Consider the following 20,938-nt stretch of genomic DNA (forward strand, 5'->3'; position numbering starts at 1 on the left):
TGTCTCACCCATATTTTTAACTACATGTATTAAAAGGAATGCAATCAAACGTCCGAGATTTGCAGAGCGCCAAAGATGGCTGTGATGCGCAAACAACACATGCTCTTATCTCGAAGGTTTAGGGTCGTATTGATAACGCTTTAACTAAACACTTTCAACTCAGTAAAAAAAAAATCAAATTTTTAACAACGGATATCTGAATACCCGCTATTTTTCATTCAATTTATTCATAGTCCTTAATTATTTCCTGCTCATTTTCACGCAAATATGCACAAACTGTCACAAAGAGTTATTTTCACCTAAAATATTGCTTTTTCAAACGAATAAAGAACATGTTATGGGGTAAGTTGTGAGTTCAACAAATATATATTTCAGTCCTTCCAAAATAAGACATCGGGGCAGCATTCTCCAATTTCTCTGATAATTTCTCTGATAATTATAAAACACACACGCACACGCACACGCACGCACACACACACACACACAGTATATCGATCGTTGTTAAAGGAATACAAGATACAAGTCGGGTCCAAGAAAATACTCAAGCCGGCCGTTTCTCAGTCTCATCTCATGTTTTCCACATTATAGCATGTCATGGTTGAACAATACTGAGTCTTTACTATTTTAAAAAGCATCTTGATTCTCTTTTTTCCGTTTATGTTGATAAACATCATTACTCAATATTGCAAACAAAATTAATTCTAGCACAAAAACAATATGACCAAAAAATAATGAATTTGACTCATCAAGTGAATTTTTTACCCTGCAATATTTTTAATAAAAATATATATCTAATAATTTTTAAAACATCATCTATGAGAGGAGGCGCTTTCACAAAGAGTAAAACATGTACAATTTGTAATGTATCATGCAAAGGTGTTACATAATGGATTGTTTGTTAGTTTCCAATAAAGTTCATGTTGCCCTTTGATATTGCTATTAAGAAATGAATACTATTTGCGGAGTCAATCAATCGAAACAACTCGGTCATAACCGGCAAGCTTCGAGTTCTTTTTTATTTTGATGGATAATGGTGCTCCAACTGGTAACAAATGAAATTTTCTTTCATTTTGGTAGTTGAGTTGTTTTATCTTTCTGATAGTTTTTCTTTCTGGTAAATTAAAGCAAAATAAATATTCAAGATGGCGCTCAAGAAAGCTGTCAACGATAGTAAGTTTCCTTTTTGGCTTGTTTCAGATTATTTTAACACTTATATTGTTAGGACTTCCAATAATCTTAATGTGTAAGTTTTTCCTGTTAATGTTTACCTATGTTTAATAACTTCTTAATTCTTGAATAACAGCACCTGTCAAATGTCAAATCGATCATTTTCAACTATTTTTATATACTCGTAATAGCTAACAAGAGTGCTATGATATCACTTATAGACTTCCCTTGAGCATTAGTACAAAACTGTATGAAATCATTTTTCTGTTTTGTTTTTATTAGAGACTGTCAATTTTAAAAAGAGTTATTTTCGGGTACAGTCCACTTGCAAAACTACCACTTTCCTTGATTTTATAAATACATTGTGGACTTCCGCCAAGTACGTAACCCGCTTTCCTTGCCAAAATCTGCTGAGTTTCACCCAGTTGCTTGTTTTCCATGGACGGTCTTATTACCGTTGATTGCCGTTCATGTTGATTTATTGACCTCAAAGCTGAACTGGGTTGTATGTATTGCTGTAGCCACAATAATGTGCGTTTAGGTAACTTTTTTAACGTCTGGATATTCATTTTGTTCCCTAAATGCCACAAGTCGACTATTTTATATCAATGTAAAATATATTCTTGAACTGTAACTCCACAATACTAAACACTTTCCTGTTGAATAAAAACACAAAAGTTACAGTTACACTTTAATTATTTTAGCCAATACGTTTTACTTATTACACAAAAGTTTTTAATGAAACATCGCCATTTTAAAAACATCTAGCAGGTGCCTGTTATCTTTCCACTCAATATGCTTAGCGCTGGGATCTGTCATTCTTGGCTAGGAAAACAACAGGTGCGATATGGACGCGTAGAGTCGCCAAATAAAAAATCGTCAAAGACTCTGAAGCAGCTGTTTATATGGACTAGCATTGCTGCTACATACTGCTCAAAATTAAATGATTACACATACATGCCATATCCCCCGGAGGGGGATAAAATCCCCCGGAATTTCGACCCATCCCCCGGTCTCCCGGAGGGGGATGAAAATCCCCCGGAATTAAAGTGTTTAAAATTACGCAAATTTATCACAGGGTTTAATTATATATGCCTGTTTACAGTTATAATGCCCTTCCTGTCTTGAAGCTTAATTGGATTATCAACTGATGGTGTGTTTTAACAACACCTATTGGGTGACACTTAATAAATCAGCAGGGCACATTTCATGTATTGTTTTGATTGAAACTGACAGAATTTGCGTAAGAAATGTCAATTAGACTGGTCAGATAAAAGGACGATTTTCATTGGTTAAAACTATAATTTTTATCCAATCAGAGAGGATGTAACAAATTAAAGCGTTCTTCATAACATGTGTCATTGTCATCAAAAGGATTGATAATTAAAATGTGACAGTAAATTATTCATTAAAGAAAAGGATTATTATAACTAATAGACAATGCTGTTCTTTGTTATGCCTCACTAATATGTTTACATACATGACATTGACATATGTTTACATACATGACATTGACCTTCATCGCAAATATCGGAAAATAACAGAACTTCCAGAAGAGAAACTGAAAGTAGACAATTCGGATGAAATGACTTTTATTTATTTATTATGGTGGTGATGTTTTTATTTTTTGACCAATGCCAAAAGAAGATATGTTTATGAACTTAAACAATAAATTATGCATTTGCTTTTTATCAGAAGCAAACAAATCTGACTATTTGGGAACTGAAATGAAAAATATTGATAATTCATTCCATTCTCTCTAATAGTCTGAAAGTCATCATTTATGATCATAGGCAGCAGATTTTGTATCCAATTTTAGAGGAAGGTAAGCCCATTAAATTGTCTCTGAAACATATTTTTCTGTGAAGTATTCTATTTTGCAAGTGAGTGATTTTATTATGCAATATGGTTGTGTCTCATAAAAATATAGATGAAGTGCTGGAAAAAGGGGTAAACAAGGTGAATTGGCATGTGTGTCATGCCCGTAATGCTACATGGCAATGATGAAAATCCCCTGGTATGTGACCAAAATCCCCTTAAATTCTGGACATAATCCCCTCAGGAGCCTTTCAAAATTATGGCAATTTGTTTTTTTTCGTACTTGCGTCTTAAAATACTTTGAAATTTTGCTGAATTAGATCTGCTAAAAAATCCCCCTGAATACTACCAAAATCCCCCTGAATTTTCAGACTTTTGAACAAATCCCCCTGAATGGTCTCCAGAAAATATGGCATGTATGATTACATGCAAAGTTATATTGTTCATAACAATCAGTCAATCCTCACATTTGTTTGATTTTTATGCATCATAATTTTTCTGTTGATATCCTCACTGTCAAATATAACACAATAGCATATGTGTTTGTGAATTAATCATTGTAATCTGAAACTCTTACTGTGTTAAATTGTTGAGATCTTAATTGGATTGGAGTAATGAAGAAGCCTTTCCTATCAGTGATGAAAGCAGCCATTTCAAGAGGCACTATTAATCCAAATGTTTACAATACCAGAAACCTAAGTTAAAATAGATATCAAACACTTCATTAACCCTTTGGCTAATTCAAAATCTATAATTAGACTTGAAAATAGAGACAGTTGCTTGACAGCACCTCTCTGTTATGAGGTTTAGTAACATGGTGTAAATAATAAACACATGTTTTTAAAAGGTCATTTTGTATAACAAATTTTATTATTGGCAGAATGAATACATGTACAGGTATATGTTTATGAGTGGCAAATTATTTTTTTAAACAATTATTTCTGTTCATGAAACTGAAATAGAATTTAAATGAATATAATACTTGACATGGCGTGGGATTAACAGTTGAGAGTTGTGGCCTTACTGGTTGAGAAGCAGTTTCCGACAGAAAGCAGTTTCCGACAAATCACTTTTTCGCGTACTTTCTTTAGATCTTCATAAAGAAGGTACTGCAATTCAGCTATATGGTAACTAGGCAATCAAAAGTTGAATTTTTTACCGAGACACGTAAGTAACTGTTATTATTATTTAATGTTTAATGTTTATTTTTCATTTTGTACACAAACTTGCACGTGGGGGATCAAGCACGGGCAGCGTATTTCACATGCGTGTGAACCTAATATGCATATCTATGAATAGCTACAAGGTTTTCCTAAATTGACTTATACAAAAGATGATCATTGTGTACATATTTGTGAACACTGGTGTCATGCTTGTTTTGCACCCACATTCACTTAAATGTATACAAACACAAGTTTCTATCAGAAATGAATCAAAATATCATTGATATTCAGTGTCTGCCTGATTAAGAGTATGAATTGACTGTTGTAAATTTTAAGGTTAAAATTTTTCATAAATGCTGAAGAAATAAATAACATTTCCCTTATTAAAGTCTTATATTTAGTATATTAAATAAACGGATAATAAAAACACACAATAGGCACCTAATTCTGCCCCGCATTCGATTTGTCAGAAACTGCTTCTCATCACAAGCTAATCAGAACAGTGTAAGTACCCTCTTTGCGCCCCTATTAGATACACTATGTGTGACGTCACACTTGTGAAAAATATATCGACAATAGCAGCTTGAGCCGTAGTTATCTAAAATGTGAACAATTTTAGTAGGTATTTAAACACGTATAAATAATTCAATAAAAACGTACAAAAACTGCTTCTCAACCAGTATAGGGAAATATTAACAATGTCAATGATTATTTTTTTATCTGAACACCCATTATTGTGGATATGTCAACCATTTTTAAGAAAACCAATTTGATATGTCAGTCTAAAAAAGATGAATCTCCTTACAGAGAGTTTGTTTAGTTTAAAATATTTTTTCTCGTTTTTATAACACCATTTGTCTCTAAATAGCATTAGGCTTAAAACAATAAGCGTTGTTTCAGGTTACAGCCTGAAAAATAATGGTCAGTAGGTAGGGATTTTTTATATTCCTTTTTTAGCTCTACTGGCCAAAGGCCAGAAGAGCTTATGCGATGGTAATGTGTACGTAGTATGTGCATCCGTGCGGTCGTGCGTTCGTGCGTCTGTAAACAATTGCTTGTGAACACAATACAGTCTTCAGTTTTGATTGTATCTCGATGAAACTTGTACAGTATCTAGATATCCATTAGAGCTCGATTCCTTTCGAAAACCAGCCAGATCCGCCCATGAATGCCTAGATTATGGGCCATGAAAGTTTTAAAGAAATGCTTTCTATTTTTAGCCAGGTCTGCATGAGCGAATTCTATTTTTAGCCAAGTTTACATGTACATGTATTCAAGTCTAGAGTTAAGGGAGACAATTTGCAAGTCTAGGATTTTGAGAGACAATTTGCTTTTTGCTTCTGCAGTTGATTTTGTGAATTACTCTGCCTTGTTCTTGTTGAAAGCCCAAAGGCCATTTTTTAGCTTTAAGTTCTGTAGTTTGCGCATTCATCTAAACAAAATTGGTTGTGAATGTTTAAGTTAAGCACCTAGTGTCATTACTGGCCACACCCAGGGTTCACAGGTTTGGTAAACATAAATCTGGAAAGGTTTGAAAATCTTTTTGTGTGTTCGTGCATCCATCTCAGCACAATTGATTGTGAATGTTTGTTCAAATTTATCAATGTTGTCCTAGGTTGCCCTTGACTTTGACCTTTTGACCAACTTTTTTTAATTTTTAAAACTACAGAATTTTTTTCTATGAGTACAGTTTTGAAAGCATTTTTTTTTTGTCAGTTGACTTTGACTTGGCACATATTAAAATAGTTCATGCAACTAATCTACTTACAATACTTTCTGGGCTCAGATGTTGAACGTGCTACGTTTTCAGGTAACCCAAACACAAAACATAAAGTATATGTCTGTTGCCTTTTACCCATACATACATGCTCTGGATTGATATGACCACAAATGCCATGCCAGTAGAGCATAGGCCCTTTTGGGCCTCTTGTTATCATTTGTGGGCTTGCTTTCGTTTCCACACCAACCCCAACTTTGTTGCCGCTTGTATGGTGAAGTATCTCAAACTTGAACAGCCAGTTTTTAACATTAATGTTTAATTAAAATGAATGACTATTTTCCCATTTTCAGAGATTATGCAAGATGTGATTCAGTCTGCAAAGAAAGATGGTGAGTGGAGAGTGCTGATTGTGGATCAGCTGAGTATGAGGATGATTTCCTCCTGCTGTAAGATGCACGAGATCATGTCCGAGGGAATAACATGTAAGTAAACATGTACAAACAGTCACATTTTCCAGATGTACGCTTTTTGAGCATGAACATAGGATATACTTTTACGTTTGAACACTAGACAAATGATATGAGCACAAAACAAAATAACCATTGCAGAATAGAGAAGGAACCTCTAAAACTTATACTGTGTCTGCCTTCTACTTACATTTTGAGCTTAAGCCTTTCTGAATCAAAGGTGTAAGGATAAGAAAGTCACAGTGGTTTCAATAGTGATGACAGCCCTCAACAAACTGAACAATACACATCTATGAAACTAAATGGATTATTATGTGATCCCATATTAAAATAAAAATTAAAAATACAATTGTTATGAAACTGCAGTGATACACAATTTTTTTTTTTATTTGTCAATGAATGCATCAACTGTAAGTTCACACTATATGTAACAATGTGTACATGTAATTTAGTGGTAGAGAACATCAACAAGCGTCGAGAGCCATTACCTAGACTTGAGTCTATTTACCTCATAACACCAACTGAGAAGTCGATACGGGCGCTCATGCAAGACTTCTGGAACCCTAACAATGTGCAGTACAAGTGTGCACATGTTTACTTCACTGAGGGTAAGCAAATCAAACTGAAATATGTTGCAACATTTTATCTTTAACTCACCTGTTCTTCAATTTGTTTATTTGTCGGTGACATTTTTTTTTCGGCTACTTGCCTGGTGCAACGTTAACATGAAGCCAGTTTCACATGCCCAAAATATATTTGCAATGATTTAGTCATTGAACATAATAAACATGGAAACAGATGACACACTGCTTTTCAATCATAACAGTAAATTATGTGTATCAATACTGATCTTTCAAACTACTCAATTCACTATGTGTTTGTTCATTATTAACCTCAATTGACTATGTGTTGGCATCCATTATTAACCTCAATTGACTATGTGTTGGCATCCATTATTAACCTCAATTGACTATGTGTTGGCGTCCATTATTAACCTCAATTGACTATGTGTTGGCGTCCATTATTAACCTCAATTGACTATGTGTTGGCGTCCATTATTAACCTCAATTGACTATGTGTTGGCGTCCATTATTAACCTCAATTGACTATGTGTTGGCGTCCATTATTAACCTCAATTGACTATGTGTTGGCGTCCATTATTAACCTCAATTGACTATGTGTTGGCGTCCATTATTAACCTCAATTGACGATGTGTTGGCGTCCATTATTAACCTCAATTGACTATGTGTTGGCGTCCATTATTAACCTCAATTGACTATGTGTTGGCGTCCATTATTAACCTCAATTGACTATGTGTTGGCGTCCATTATTAACCTCAATTGACTATGTGTTGGCGTCCATTATTAACCTCAATTGACTATGTGTTGGCGTCCATTATTAACCTCAATTGACTATGTGTTGGCGTCCATTATTAACCTCAATTGACTATGTGTTGGCGTCCATTATTAACCTCAATTGACTATGTGTTGGCGTCCATTATTAACCTCAATTGACTATGTGTTGGCGTCCATTATTAACCTCAATTGACTATGTGTTGGCGTCCATTATTAACCTCAATTGACTATGTGTTGGCGTCCATTATTAACCTCAATTGACTATGTGTTGGCGTCCATTATTAACCTCAATTGACTATGTGTTGGCGTCCATTATTAACCTCAATTGACTATGTGTTGGCGTCCATTATTAACCTCAATTGACTATGTGTTGGCGTCCATTATTAACCTCAATTGACTATGTGTTGGCATCCATTATTAACCTCAATTGACTATGTGTTGGCGTCCATTATTAACCTCAATTCACTATGTGTTGGCGTCCATTATTAACCTCAATTCACTATGTGTTGGTCTATTATTTATTAACTTCAATTCACTATGTGTGTTCATCTATTGTTAACCTCAATTCACTATGTGTTCATCCATTGTTAACCTCAATTCACTATATGTTCATCCATTGTTAACCTCAATTCACTATGTGTTCATCCATTGTTAACCTCAATTCACTAAGTGTTCATCCATTGTTAACCTCAATTCACTATGTGTTCGTCCATTCTTAACTTTCTGTGATTCTGTTCCATTCACAGCATGTCCAGATGAGCTATTTAATGAACTCTGCAAGAGCACCAGTGCTAAGTTCATCAAGACTTTGAAAGAAATCAACATTGCTTTCCTTCCATACGAGAGCCAGGTAGGTGAAGTTTTTTTACGATGAATGTTTACATAAAATATAAAAATGAAATATATGTCAATTTCCATGTGTTTATTAACAAGTTATAGGGGTACAGAAATAACCACAAAGAATTGGAAAGTAAATCTTAAGTTACAAGCATAATGGGAAACTTCATTGGCATAAATGACTGTTAGTGAAAAGTAAAAAATCAAGGTACCATATTTTGCCAAGTGTAGTTGACTTTATGTGAGTTTATCCTTTACGAAAACACTTTCAAAGTTCCAATTTGAAACTTGGTACACTTGCTGCGAGTGCAAAAATAAAATGTTAACTCTTGAAATTGCAGGTGTACTCACTGGATTCCCAGGAAACATTCCAGTTCTACTACAACCCTACCCGAGCATCCGGGCGCACCATCAACCTGGAGAGATGTGCCGAACAGATAGCCACACTATGTGCTACACTCGGGGAGTATCCAGCGGTCCGATACAGATGGTATGGCTTTTTATTTGCCTACGATAATTTATTGACTTAATGGTGAGTGTGGTCTGGCGATATTGGTGTCAGTCTCTCACCCAAGAGGTTGTAGGTTCAATCTCCAACAAGGGAACTTGCTCTTGTCCTCTCAAAATAGACACAAGTACTGGTTTCTAACTGACTCACAATGGAATTAAAATAAAAATTTTAAACTAAAACCGTTTAGCAATGGCACACTTATTTTAAATATATGCTGCTGCTAGAATCCAGTACAAGAATAAATCATTTAATGATGAAACAGAATAATAAACCATTTTGATTACACCCGTAACAGATATTTCATTGAGTATGGCTGTTGACAGAAATGCGCTGTTAGTATAATGAGTGAACATGTATTGTTAAACAAAAACTTACTGATACTTGTATGCTAGATGTTGCTAAATACACATGAAAATAAGACCTTCACAAAAAAGTATGTGTACCAATATTTCAGTGAGTATGACAGGAATGCAGAGTTTGCCCAGCTAGATCTGTAATGTTCTCATGTGTACTGTAATGTTCTCATGTGTACCAATATTTCAGTGAGTATGACAGGAATGCAGAGTTTGCCCAGCTGGTACAACAGAAGCTGGATGCTTACCGGGCTGATGACCACACAATGGGAGAGGTACAATAGCTTTTTTATCTTTTAAATTAAAAATATTTTTTTTGTTAAGTCAAATATTGTAGATATTTTTTTTATTGATATGACGCATAACTTGTAATACGACCCGCGATAGTAGCCTACTTATTGAATCCAAGTCGACATGAATTTATTGTCCAGTGTGATAATGCAACCAGTAAATCTCACCATTGGTTGTTTAACTGTTATGATTTGGTTTAGCTGTTACCCTTTTTTTAGGAAGATTTGTCGTTATGTCAGTTTTATGAGGCTTAAAGGGGAACAAAGGTTTACACTTGATAGATGCACAAAAGAAACATACTTATTTTAATTCGTTTGACTTAAATGATAAACAAACACCTATATTGTGCTACTTTAATATGTATTCATTTTTCTGCCAATTGAAGAAGCACATTTTTGCAAATTTCCCCAAAACTGCATGGCTTTGCACAACATATATTTATATAAACAAGTCCTGAAATGGCTCAGTGTGTTTGAAGTGCTTAATGTATTGATCAACAAATGCATGAAATGAATGATTTTTCATTGCTGTTCAGGGACCACAGAAGGACAGGTCCCAACTTGTGATCATTGACCGCGGGTTTGACCCTATCTCCCCACTGCTCCATGAGTTGACCCTACAGGCCATGGCGTATGACCTGTTACCTATAGAGAATGATGTATACAAGTAAGTGTGGTTACAGGTATCATGGTAGCTAACAGCAACTAAACATAGACCAAGGTTTTCACCATCTTATGTATTTATCAAATAAGATTAAAAAAATAATCATATTAAACTTCGAGCATCAGGAACAATGCTATTCTTGAATACTTTTGTGAGAAAATTTTAGACCAGAAAGTTGCTTTTCGGATTCATTATGTTGTATTAGACATTATTATGTTCATAATTACAATGATTAATGTGCACATACAAATGGACCTCAACTCATTTTTACACATTTATCAATGCAGATGTATCATGTAGATCATTGTCCTAGAAATAAGAAATTTGAGGAATAAACCACTGTTATTAGTTTTCTATCGGAATCTACAAACTTTTTGTAATATCCAATCAGACAACAAGTGATGTTCCGTTTGAGAATTGCACTTACTTTATATTGATATTAAATGATTGATTTGTGTTTTAATATCTGTTTAGGTATGAGAACACATCTGGCAATGAAGTGAACGAGAAAGAAGTTCTGTTGGATGAAAATGATGAGCTGTGGTCGGAGTTAAAACACCAACACATTGCTATTGTGTCTACGTAAGTTACCATAATTTTTTATTACTCACATAATTTTGAAGAGATGTGATATGAAGAATAAAGATAACTTTAGTTCTTTATTGTCATTAAACTTGTTCCTTATATTCTTCAGATGTTAATTTTGACAATTATTTAAACTTATTTTTAGCTCGACTTTTCGAAGAATAAGGAGGGCTATACTACTCTGGTCTGGTTAACGTTTTAGGGCAAGTTGGGATTTTCACTTATAAGTCCAATACCCTTCCTTCAATTGACTTAATACTTCACACAGTTGTTCAGGGCCATCACATAATGAGGTTAGATAACTCTATATTATCCTTTATACAAATTATGGCCCCTGTATGACTATGGAACTTAGGTTAAAGTTTTAGGGCAGGTTGGGATATTTATTAGGGCTGGGTATTGCTCAGAATTTTTCGATACGAAACGTATTCCAATATGGAGGTGCGATACGTATTGTCGTTACGATACAGCAATAGTTATAGTACAAAATTGTCTGAATAAACTGTAAAACAATTCTTATTTCAGAAAAACTTAAAACATGTAAACAAAAATCACCAACAAAGAGTGTAGTTATGTTACACAAAACAACAAATTACGTCTAGAATCAAATGATTAACAGACAAAAGGTATTTTAACTGTGAATGTATTAACTAACAAGCCTTTTCTTAAACATATACATGACCATGCAAAATGGTTAAATTGACGTCTTTTTGTAGACAGTTAAAACAATATTATCTAATGAACATGCAAATAATGAAAATTGCCTGGCCAATTCCGTTGCCGTACTGGTAAAATGAACTTTTGTCTTCGTCATTGACTTATGGTTCAATGCCGTCATGTAAATTTATTTTTGAAAACGAGTAAAAAAAAATAATTATACCGATCTGTCAGCAGGTAAATCATATTTATCACATGCTTACCCTTGTTTTCCGTGTAATATACCCATTACGAATATTTTTATCTTACACATGTGTAAGATAACTTATCAGACATTTCGATTGGCCAGACTAATCACACGCAACCTAGATATCCCTCCGCATTGTTTGTAAACAAAATGGTTTAAATGCCAGCAAATACTTACCGTAATAATGAAGCTGTAAGACTTTCGGGAGAGAAATAGCTAACCAATCATAGTGCCAGAAAGCATCTTGTACACAAACTTTCTGATAACAATGTTCCGCCAACCAGATAATGCAGATTACTAGTCACAGAAATATCCAGTCAGTCAACAAATACAGCCACAATAGTGACAAACACCACAAGAACATTTCAAACATCTCCATCTTGACCAACACAAGCAATATTCAATCAATGCCATTTGCTTGCCAATTTAATCAGCTGTCGGTTACCGAAAACACAAATACGAATTCCGCAGCACAGACATCTCATTACACATCCAATGGCGGCTAGAACATCATGTTCTCTGGAAACATTCCTGGTGGAAATTAACTTTTTCAACAGCAACATCCATGCAGTACAGAGTAAGGCTTCGCCATTATCATCTGCATGTTGTGAAACACCATGTACACGCTGCAAAATCATCGTAGAAAGTGACAGCGAATAACTTTTAAATCCGTGCACACAGAAAACTTGACAGACCGATGTAGGTCACATAAACCGCGTAAATGCATGTACTCTGAGTGTGACGTCATCAAATTGTGTACTTATTGGGTTTTTTGGTTAAAATCGTTCGTTATTCATGTTGTTGGATATTTTACTACACACTTTTGTATTTGTGACTTGTTAAGCGCTTTATCAGCTTTTAAAACTTGATAACTGCTAGTTACTTTTGTCATTTTAATTTGGAACTATTTGGCGCATCGTTGACATTCTACTCTGAGTACTTTGGCTGTCAAACAATCGGTTCAGAAAGTGGAACTTAATTGGTAATAAAAACACCGTTTTAAGCATGTGATAAAAAAGATCTGACACTCGTTGTCATTTAATTCAAGAATTTTATTAAACTCCTCCATGAAAGTTGTTAGTAAGCTCGCCAGAGGCTCGCTTACTAACAAATTTCATGAACTCGTTTAATAAAATCTTGTATTAAATGATAACTCGTGTCAGATCCTATATAAATCTACCTCCCGACACTACAGCGTACCTTGATGTACGGGCTAGTCAACGGTTTTTAACACTGGAGTTGGGAGTGTTAGGTAGATAAATAGATAGACATGCTTGAAGTACTGCGAGAACTAGCTACTTCTGCTTTACAAATATTGCAAACAGTCTTGATATCGTTTTGATTTATGTTTGATTGATTGATTGACTTAGGTTAAAGTTTAAGGGCAGGTTAAAGTTTGAGGGCAAGTTGGGATTTCAATAAAAAAAACTTCTGTACCCTTCCTTCAATGCACTTAATACTACGCAGAAACTATGACCATCTTACAACAAGGAACATAACTCCATTTTAACCTTACATACAAATTATGGCCCTTGAATGTTTATTTTTTTTTTTATTTCTTTTTAAAGGCACATTTTTATATTCTTAACCACATTTTCATAGAAGGAAAACAAGTTATTTGAATGACTTGCATCATGGGGCGGGCTGGTGGGAGGGCAGCATCAAAGTCACCTTATGTATCGATTTCATTTTAGCTTTTTAGCTAGGTTTGACATAAAGATACCAAACTTGGTAAATACTAAGAGTTTATGGAGACCTTTCATTGGAATGCGTTTGAGGCACCTAGGAGCAAGGTCAAGGTTACTATTAATAGAAAAAGGGTTGGTATTGAATAATTTAAGTAAGGGTCTACATATTGCGACCAAACTTGGTATACAGGAAGAGTTTATAGAGACCTTTCCTGAGATTGTGTTTTGGGCCCCTAGAGTTATGGTCTAGGTCAAGGTCACTGTTGCTAAAAATAGACATATGGTAAGTACTGAAAAACTCAAGTAAGGGTTGACATAGTGTGACCAAACTTGATATATAGGACAAGTTTAATGCAGAGCTTTCATGGATTGCCTTTTGGCCCCCTAGGGTCAAGGTCACTGTAGATTGCTGTTTCAGTTATGGTTGACATACTGTGACTAAACTTTATATGTAAGAAGAGTTTATGGAGGACTTCCATGGGATTGTGTTTGAGGATCAAGGTCACTGTTACAAAAAATAGAAGAAAGCAGTTGAAACTGAATCTCTTCTGCCAATCATTAAAAACCTGGTTTTGTCACATAAAGATCCTTGTTCACTTTTTAATTTGATTGTTATATTGCTTTTGACAGGCACATCATACATCATTATTGTATTCACTTCTAAGTCAAAGCGGCGTAGTCGAGCGTGCTGTCTTACGACAGCTCTTGTTAATATAGTGATAGTAAAGTCTGTCTGTAGGTCCTCAAACTTTGTATGGTGGATTGTTATGACAAGGGTCCCTATTGACTTTGATGTCAAGAGTTCATCTTGAAAGCAAAAATCTTGTCAATCACTATAAAAGAAACCCTTACACTAACAGTCCTCAAACTTGGTGGAGAGGCTCGTCATGACCTAAGATTACCCCACTCATATTTAATGCAAAATGACTATCGTAAATGACTGGTTATAAGATGCAGTTTTTCCCCTCAGATTCCGATCTAAAAAATGCTTGCGTCTTACAAACAGTAACAAGCTTTTGACATTATTTTTGAAGTTAATTTCAGAGAAATAAATGAGGAAAAAACTGGTTTGTTTATGTTTTTAAGAAAGGGATATAACTCACATCATCTCAATTGGGTTAAAACGGCAGTTGAAGATGGGGATATGGTATATCATAATTTTTTAAATTTTTTTCTTTGTTGTACGAGTAAAATTATTCAATATTATTTTGTATAAAACAATAATTAAACATGCATGTCAAGAAGCATGGCTGTGCACTGTCGAAATATTTTTTATCAGTGGTATTATAAGGTGTGAAAATCTCGCACTGCCTTTAAGCAGTTTAACATACCAATAGTACAAACAGTAACTGTTGCAATAAAAGTCATGTTTTTTCACACTTTGCCACATTCTTTATACTTTCCAGGTGTTGACATTTTGATAACAAACAGCTACAATATAAGGTTTTTGCTTTACAAAACTTTTCAATCTTGGCAGTTTATCGTTTACAATACACCATCAGAAAGCCTTTTCTGTTTTGTATTAGTATTGCATGGTTTAAAATAACCATCGCCGATTTCACGAAAAAAAAAAAATTTTGTCACTGTCAACAAACATGGTGGCCAATTGTGGCAGACGATTTTAAAATTAATCGTAATTGGCTGCTATATTGGGGCATAATTTTTTACAAGCATCTCTTTTATATTGGCTTTTCCTGTGACAAGACACAATCAGGGGTATTTGTCATGTGACAGGTCTGGTTAATATTTAAGGTTATAGAAAATGTATTGCTGTAGAATAACACAATGTAGAATAACACAAAATTTGTTTACAGACAAGTAACCAAGCAACTAAAACACTTTGCTGATTCAAAGAGGATGACATCTAGCCAGAAAGCCAACCTACGGGACCTCTCCCAGATGGTGAAACAGATGCCACAGTACCAAAAGGAGCTGAACAAATATGCTACACAGCTCCACCTGGCTGAAGACTGTATGAAGGTGTTCCAGCGACACGTTGATAAGCTTTGTAAAGTAGAACAGGTGAGTACACTACACAGCTCCACCTGGCTGAAGACTGTATGAAGGTGTTTCAGAGACACGTTGATAAGTTCTGTAAAGTAGAACAGGTGAGTACGCTACACAGCTCCACCTGGCTGAAGACTGTATAAAGGTGTTTCAGAGGCTGAGGGAATTTCTTTTTAATACTGTGCTAGATAAAAAAGATGAAGTTAATGTTTTCAACATACGAACTTAAGACTAACTGAGTTAAATATAGAATACACTATGACTGAAATATAGCATTGAAGCAGATTGCGATCTGTGTTTTATTCAATTATTTATTCTGATATTGTTATTATTCTAAAGACATTCAAATTGATATGTTCACTGTTTGAAAGAGGTTGATATAATAAAATGGTCCAATAAGTTGTTTAACAATATTTGGCACCCAAATAATTTTATTCACGACTGGCTTACTTGTTGGTTTCAGGACCTGGCCATGGGTACAGATGCCGAGGGGGAGAAGATAAAGGACCACATGCGCAACATCGTCCCCATTCTGCTGGACCAAAATATCACCGCGTACGACAAAATACGCATAATACTGCTCTACATTATCCATAAAGGGGGTATGTATTTGTGATCTAGTTCTCTGAAACAATCATTTGCCTGCTGTTGTGTTCTTGCATGTTGTAGGGTTTTGTGCTTCCCCCATATATTTATGCCCCCTTCAAAGAAGTGGGAGTATATTGCTTTGCACATGTCCTTCAGTAGTAGACAAAACCTTGGCTAATTGATAACTAGAGTATGCTTGGGCATACGGTCCTCAAACTTGGTGTGGAGGTTGGTCATGAACTGTAGAGCCCTATTATATATTAGACCCATGTTGATTTTAAAGACAATAGTCAAGGTCACTAGATTGACTAAAGTCGTGATAATCTTTCAAAACAGGAATTGACAAAAACAATACAATGATTAATTCCTAAAACTGTTTTGCTTGAGAAAGTGACCATTGTCAGATTTTTATAAACATATTGGTTGACCTTTAAGCAGCTATCTGTATATCTGTATAACTTGCATTTAAGTAATTCTGTGCTATGAGGTTGATGCATCATGTTTAACTGAAAACTATAACTCAACAACTCCTATGTTAAGAACGGGTCAATAAATATACCTGCCATCCTAAAACTTGTACTGGGCATTGGTCATTACCTTAAATTACCCCACAGACATTCAATACAAATGATTAAAGGACTGTCATTAGGGGAGGTACTTGTTTTACACGCCACTAACCATGCAGTTTGTCTGTGCCAAGTATGAACACTAAATAAATTGAGTTTTTCTATGTTTTTTTCCCTATGATTTCAGGCATTTCCGAGGAGAACTTGGCCAAGCTTGTACAACATGCCCAGATTCCGGTGGAAGAGAAGTTCATTATTAACAACATGCAAAACCTTGGAGTACCCATTATCTCTGATGTAAGTATTCAACAAATGTGGCCTTTCAATTTGCTAAATGTAGACACAATCCCAAATTTAACAAAAGCATTGCAACTTTTATAGATACTGTGATGACTGTGTACATTTTGCATTTATCCGTAGTGTAATAAGTATAAACATACATTATTTTGTTGCACGCAAATACAATCATTTGTTTTATTATTTATTTCTGAGTCAGACAAATGTAATTTTTTTTAACCATTTGGTTTCTAATAAAATATTAAATATCATTTTTTCTTACAAGAATGTAGATTGTAATATATCCTAGAAAACCAGCTTGTAGAGAACCTGCTTTATAGCCGCTGTCCGTACCAGTAGTGTCAAACGAAACCACCTCTAGATCTCTGTTTCAATAAACACTTTACCTTTTCTATTTTTTTTTGGTCTTGAGAAGTTCTATATTACAAGTTCTGAATCTGCCTGATTGATGATGTAATAAACAATCAATGTGTAAATACCAGGGCCTGGTTTCACAAAAAAACCAAAGTCACATAATAAACTAACCACTCGCAGACTTTATAGCCACATTATTGAACTGGTTTTACTAAACCGTTTGCGGAAAACATTTTTTTCGTGAAACTTTCCATAGATATCTTCATTATTTGTCTGGTTATGACATGTACATAAATTATACAATATATGATATTACTTTTAAAGATGAAAAACATTATTTTCAAATGAATTGTTAAAGCAATCAAGTAATGGCATACACTGATAATACAGGAGTTCTGTAACCTCACATCACATTTAAAATATTGTGTCACATATAGCAACAAATATATTGCACCTACACTCGCGAAAATGTTCACCTTCTAATCAACATTTCATTCGGTCTAACAGAGTAATGGCCCTTGACTTAGTAAAAAGATGGTCTCAAAGGTCTGTGTAGCTGCAAAAGTTACTTCATACAAATGTTGGTCAGTTTGGAAAATTGTGCCACTGTGATTTATGTGACATTTCACCTGGATTAACAAAAGTAACCCCCCTTGAAATGGTCTGAAAATATTGTGTTAGCGTGTGAAATTGTGCAACTGAGACTTGTATGATATTTCACTCATTCTTTCAACAGTTATGGCCTTGTGAATTATCATCTGGACAATCTTCAGACTGTCACGCAACTGCAGAATGTTGGTTATAGACCACTAAATCAATTCACAATATATTCTATAGTGAATTTTCCAGCAAAATAACACTGATTTCTAAAATAAATAAAAGAAGATCAATCATGTTCAGCAATGTGTTTTAAATTACAAACCACTCAAGACCTACAAATATTGAAAGTAACAAATGGTCTGATGTTACATTACTTGGATTAACTGTCATGTGTTAATAAATATATAAAACATTTGAATAGTCACTTCTGAATTGGTGTAATTTGCCCGGATTGTGAGTTTTACAACCCACATGCTCATGTTGTTAGTTCTAGGTGGCGTCTTGGGGCATTCATCACTTTTGTGACAGCTCTAGTTATATATTAGGCATGTCAAGCTGTTTTTTAATTATAAATGTTTACATACAAGAATGATTGAGATCCAAGTTTTACTTATCTTGCCTTCTTTGTTGTTGTCTGTTTCAATATGTTTTTTCACATGTGTGAGTGTTTCTTAGTGTCTGATATATAGGACTTCCATGAAAATAACTTAATGCTTTTTTAAGGCCTTAGATAGTAAATGTCATTAAAATTGAAATCTGAGAGCATTTTTATTAAAAGATGATGAAATGATCATAAAAAGCTTTTTTTAGGTATAAAATATAGAAACTGATTGCACATGAATATGACAATTTTGCCCCCAGAGTAAATGTACCAGGGTCAAGTCTGGGGCATATAAATGTAAAATAAGAGATGCTAAGTTTTAATGGAAGCCCTAGGCATTGTGATGATGGATGCTGTCCTATCAAGAAACATATTACTCATATAGTGTATGGTGTCTAAGAATGACATGTTCGGATGGTATAATTAAAGTAGCTAGAAATGAATGTCAAATACATTATTAAACATTTTTAAATCACAAATTGAAAAAAAAGAAGAAAGAATATGAATAGCAGTGCTATAAGTTGCTATAGATACCAGTATGAACTAATGAGAGATGAAGGCCTATTCACATGTATCAACTGTAATGCATTAAGAAAGTACATGTCAGTGTATGAGTTGTATGGCTGTTGATATGATAGTCTTCTATTTTCCTGCATGTTTATGTTTCTAACTTTCCACATGCAGAGTGACAAAGGAGGTAAAGTTAATTTAGGTCTTATCCCGGACACGTACGGTACGTTTCCAGCCAGTGTTGCCCAGGTGAGCAATGGAGGAGGGAATACCTTGGGTCTATGATCTCTTGCTTTCTTGTTTTTTAATTTCATTTTAGTTATCAACAAGATATAAATGGACACAATTATTTGCCTCATTTTTGCTGAAATTTGAATGCATTTGTGATTTGTATGCATAGCTGTAATCAAGGTATGAGATGTTAAAGAAATTACCTGTAAAATTTTATGTATACATAATATGATAAAAGTATTTTCTTCTTAATACTTGCTTTTTTCTTACTAAAACTTAAACACATGTTTAAGTAGATATAAATGTAATCTTTGTTACAAAGTCGATATAGGGAATGAGCATCACTAAAACATATTGTAAACAAAATATTACGAATTCTAACTGTCTGTTGCTCTGTGCTTTGGTATTACTGATCTTATTGAAATTTTAATATATGCTGTTATGCTGCTCAGTCATTTCGGCATAATTTTATAAAAATATAATCAAAGCCTTATGAAAAAGAGAAGTAAAACCACTGTTTTAAATTATTTATCCTCCAAATTTTGCTCCAAATCCCTGAATGACCCAGTCCTTGACAGTTAATTTAACATGTGATATTTTAACTCTTTCACCATGCTTTGATGCTTGAATTATATTTGCCACAAAGTAAATTTGTGTTTAAAAGCAATGTTCATTATCAAACAAGTAAAATGCATGTTTGATTAAAGCTTTTACACATATATTGTATTTTAAGGCATTGACTGTATGCTATGAGATGATTGTATGACATTTTATGTGGCATTTTAGGTTTTCGATGAGGTAATGTATTATATTAAAAAAGATACTGGTATATTACCTCCCTTTGATAAAACTGTAGCTTGTTCTTGCCCTTTGCAGCTATTATCACCCCTAAATGAAATCATGACAAGTGTACAACTAATCCAGAACTTGTTAGCTTGTCTGTATTTTTTGAAGGTAAAATTTGAACTGTTTTCATAGCCTTGGTGTCAGTTGTAGTGTTATTGTCATTATAATAAGTGCCAAACCATGGATGAAGGTGTTAAATTGAAACTTGCTACTTATTCGGCTGAATACAATAGTCACATGCACAACAAGGCTGTAGACAATAGCCACATGTTCATCAAGGCCAATAACTCTGGCTGTAGACAATAGTCACATGTACATCAAGGCCAATAACTCTGGCTGTAGACAATAGTCACATGTTCATCAAGGCCAATAACTCTGGCTGTAGACAATAGTCATATGTTCATCAAGGCCAATAACTCTGGCTGTAGACAATAGTCATATGTTCATCAAGGCCAATAACTCTGGCTGTAGACAATAGTCATATGTTCATCAAGGCCAATAACTCTGGCTGTAGACAATAGTCATATGTTCATCAAGGCCAATATCTCTGGCTGTAGACAATAGTCATATGTACATCAAGGCCCATAACTCTGGCTGTAGACAATAGCCACATGTTCATCAAGGCCCATAACTCTGGCTGTAGACAAAGTCACATGTACATCAAGGCCCATAACTCTGGCTGTAGACAATAGTCACATGTACATCAAGGCCCATAACTCAGGCTGTAGACAATAGTCACATGTACATCAAGGCCCATAACTCTGGCTGTAGACAATAGCCACATGCTCATCAGATGAGTTTTAGCATTTCCTCCAT

General features: G+C 34.5%; 1 protein-coding gene across 4 annotated transcripts in view; it reads left to right on the forward strand.

Annotated features, from left to right (window-relative positions):
- The first annotated feature begins 1,118 nt into the window (after positions 1 to 1,118).
- The window catches only part of LOC128222937 (syntaxin-binding protein 1-like), a 34,273-nt gene continuing 14,453 nt past the window's right edge, over positions 1,119 to 20,938 (forward strand). For 2 of the 4 annotated variants that reach the window (XM_052932125.1, XM_052932126.1), the window contains exons 1-13: positions 1,119 to 1,170; positions 6,219 to 6,350; positions 6,788 to 6,943; positions 8,437 to 8,540; positions 8,869 to 9,017; positions 9,582 to 9,666; positions 10,218 to 10,348; positions 10,820 to 10,927; positions 15,337 to 15,544; positions 15,993 to 16,131; positions 16,871 to 16,980; positions 19,220 to 19,294; positions 20,063 to 20,074. In XM_052932125.1, coding sequence (XP_052788085.1) covers positions 1,143 to 1,170; positions 6,219 to 6,350; positions 6,788 to 6,943; positions 8,437 to 8,540; positions 8,869 to 9,017; positions 9,582 to 9,666; positions 10,218 to 10,348; positions 10,820 to 10,927; positions 15,337 to 15,544; positions 15,993 to 16,131; positions 16,871 to 16,980; positions 19,220 to 19,294; positions 20,063 to 20,074 — 1,437 coding nt within the window. In that variant the 5' untranslated portion in view covers positions 1,119 to 1,142. The remainder of the gene's footprint in view (positions 1,171 to 6,218; positions 6,351 to 6,787; positions 6,944 to 8,436; positions 8,541 to 8,868; positions 9,018 to 9,581; positions 9,667 to 10,217; positions 10,349 to 10,819; positions 10,928 to 15,336; positions 15,545 to 15,992; positions 16,132 to 16,870; positions 16,981 to 19,219; positions 19,295 to 20,062; positions 20,075 to 20,938) is intronic. The other 2 variants (XM_052932127.1, XM_052932128.1) reach the window with 1 other exon arrangement.

The sequence above is a fragment of the Mya arenaria genome, chromosome 17 (genome assembly GCF_026914265.1).
Source record: "Mya arenaria isolate MELC-2E11 chromosome 17, ASM2691426v1".
Classification (NCBI taxonomy): domain Eukaryota; kingdom Metazoa; phylum Mollusca; class Bivalvia; order Myida; family Myidae; genus Mya; species Mya arenaria.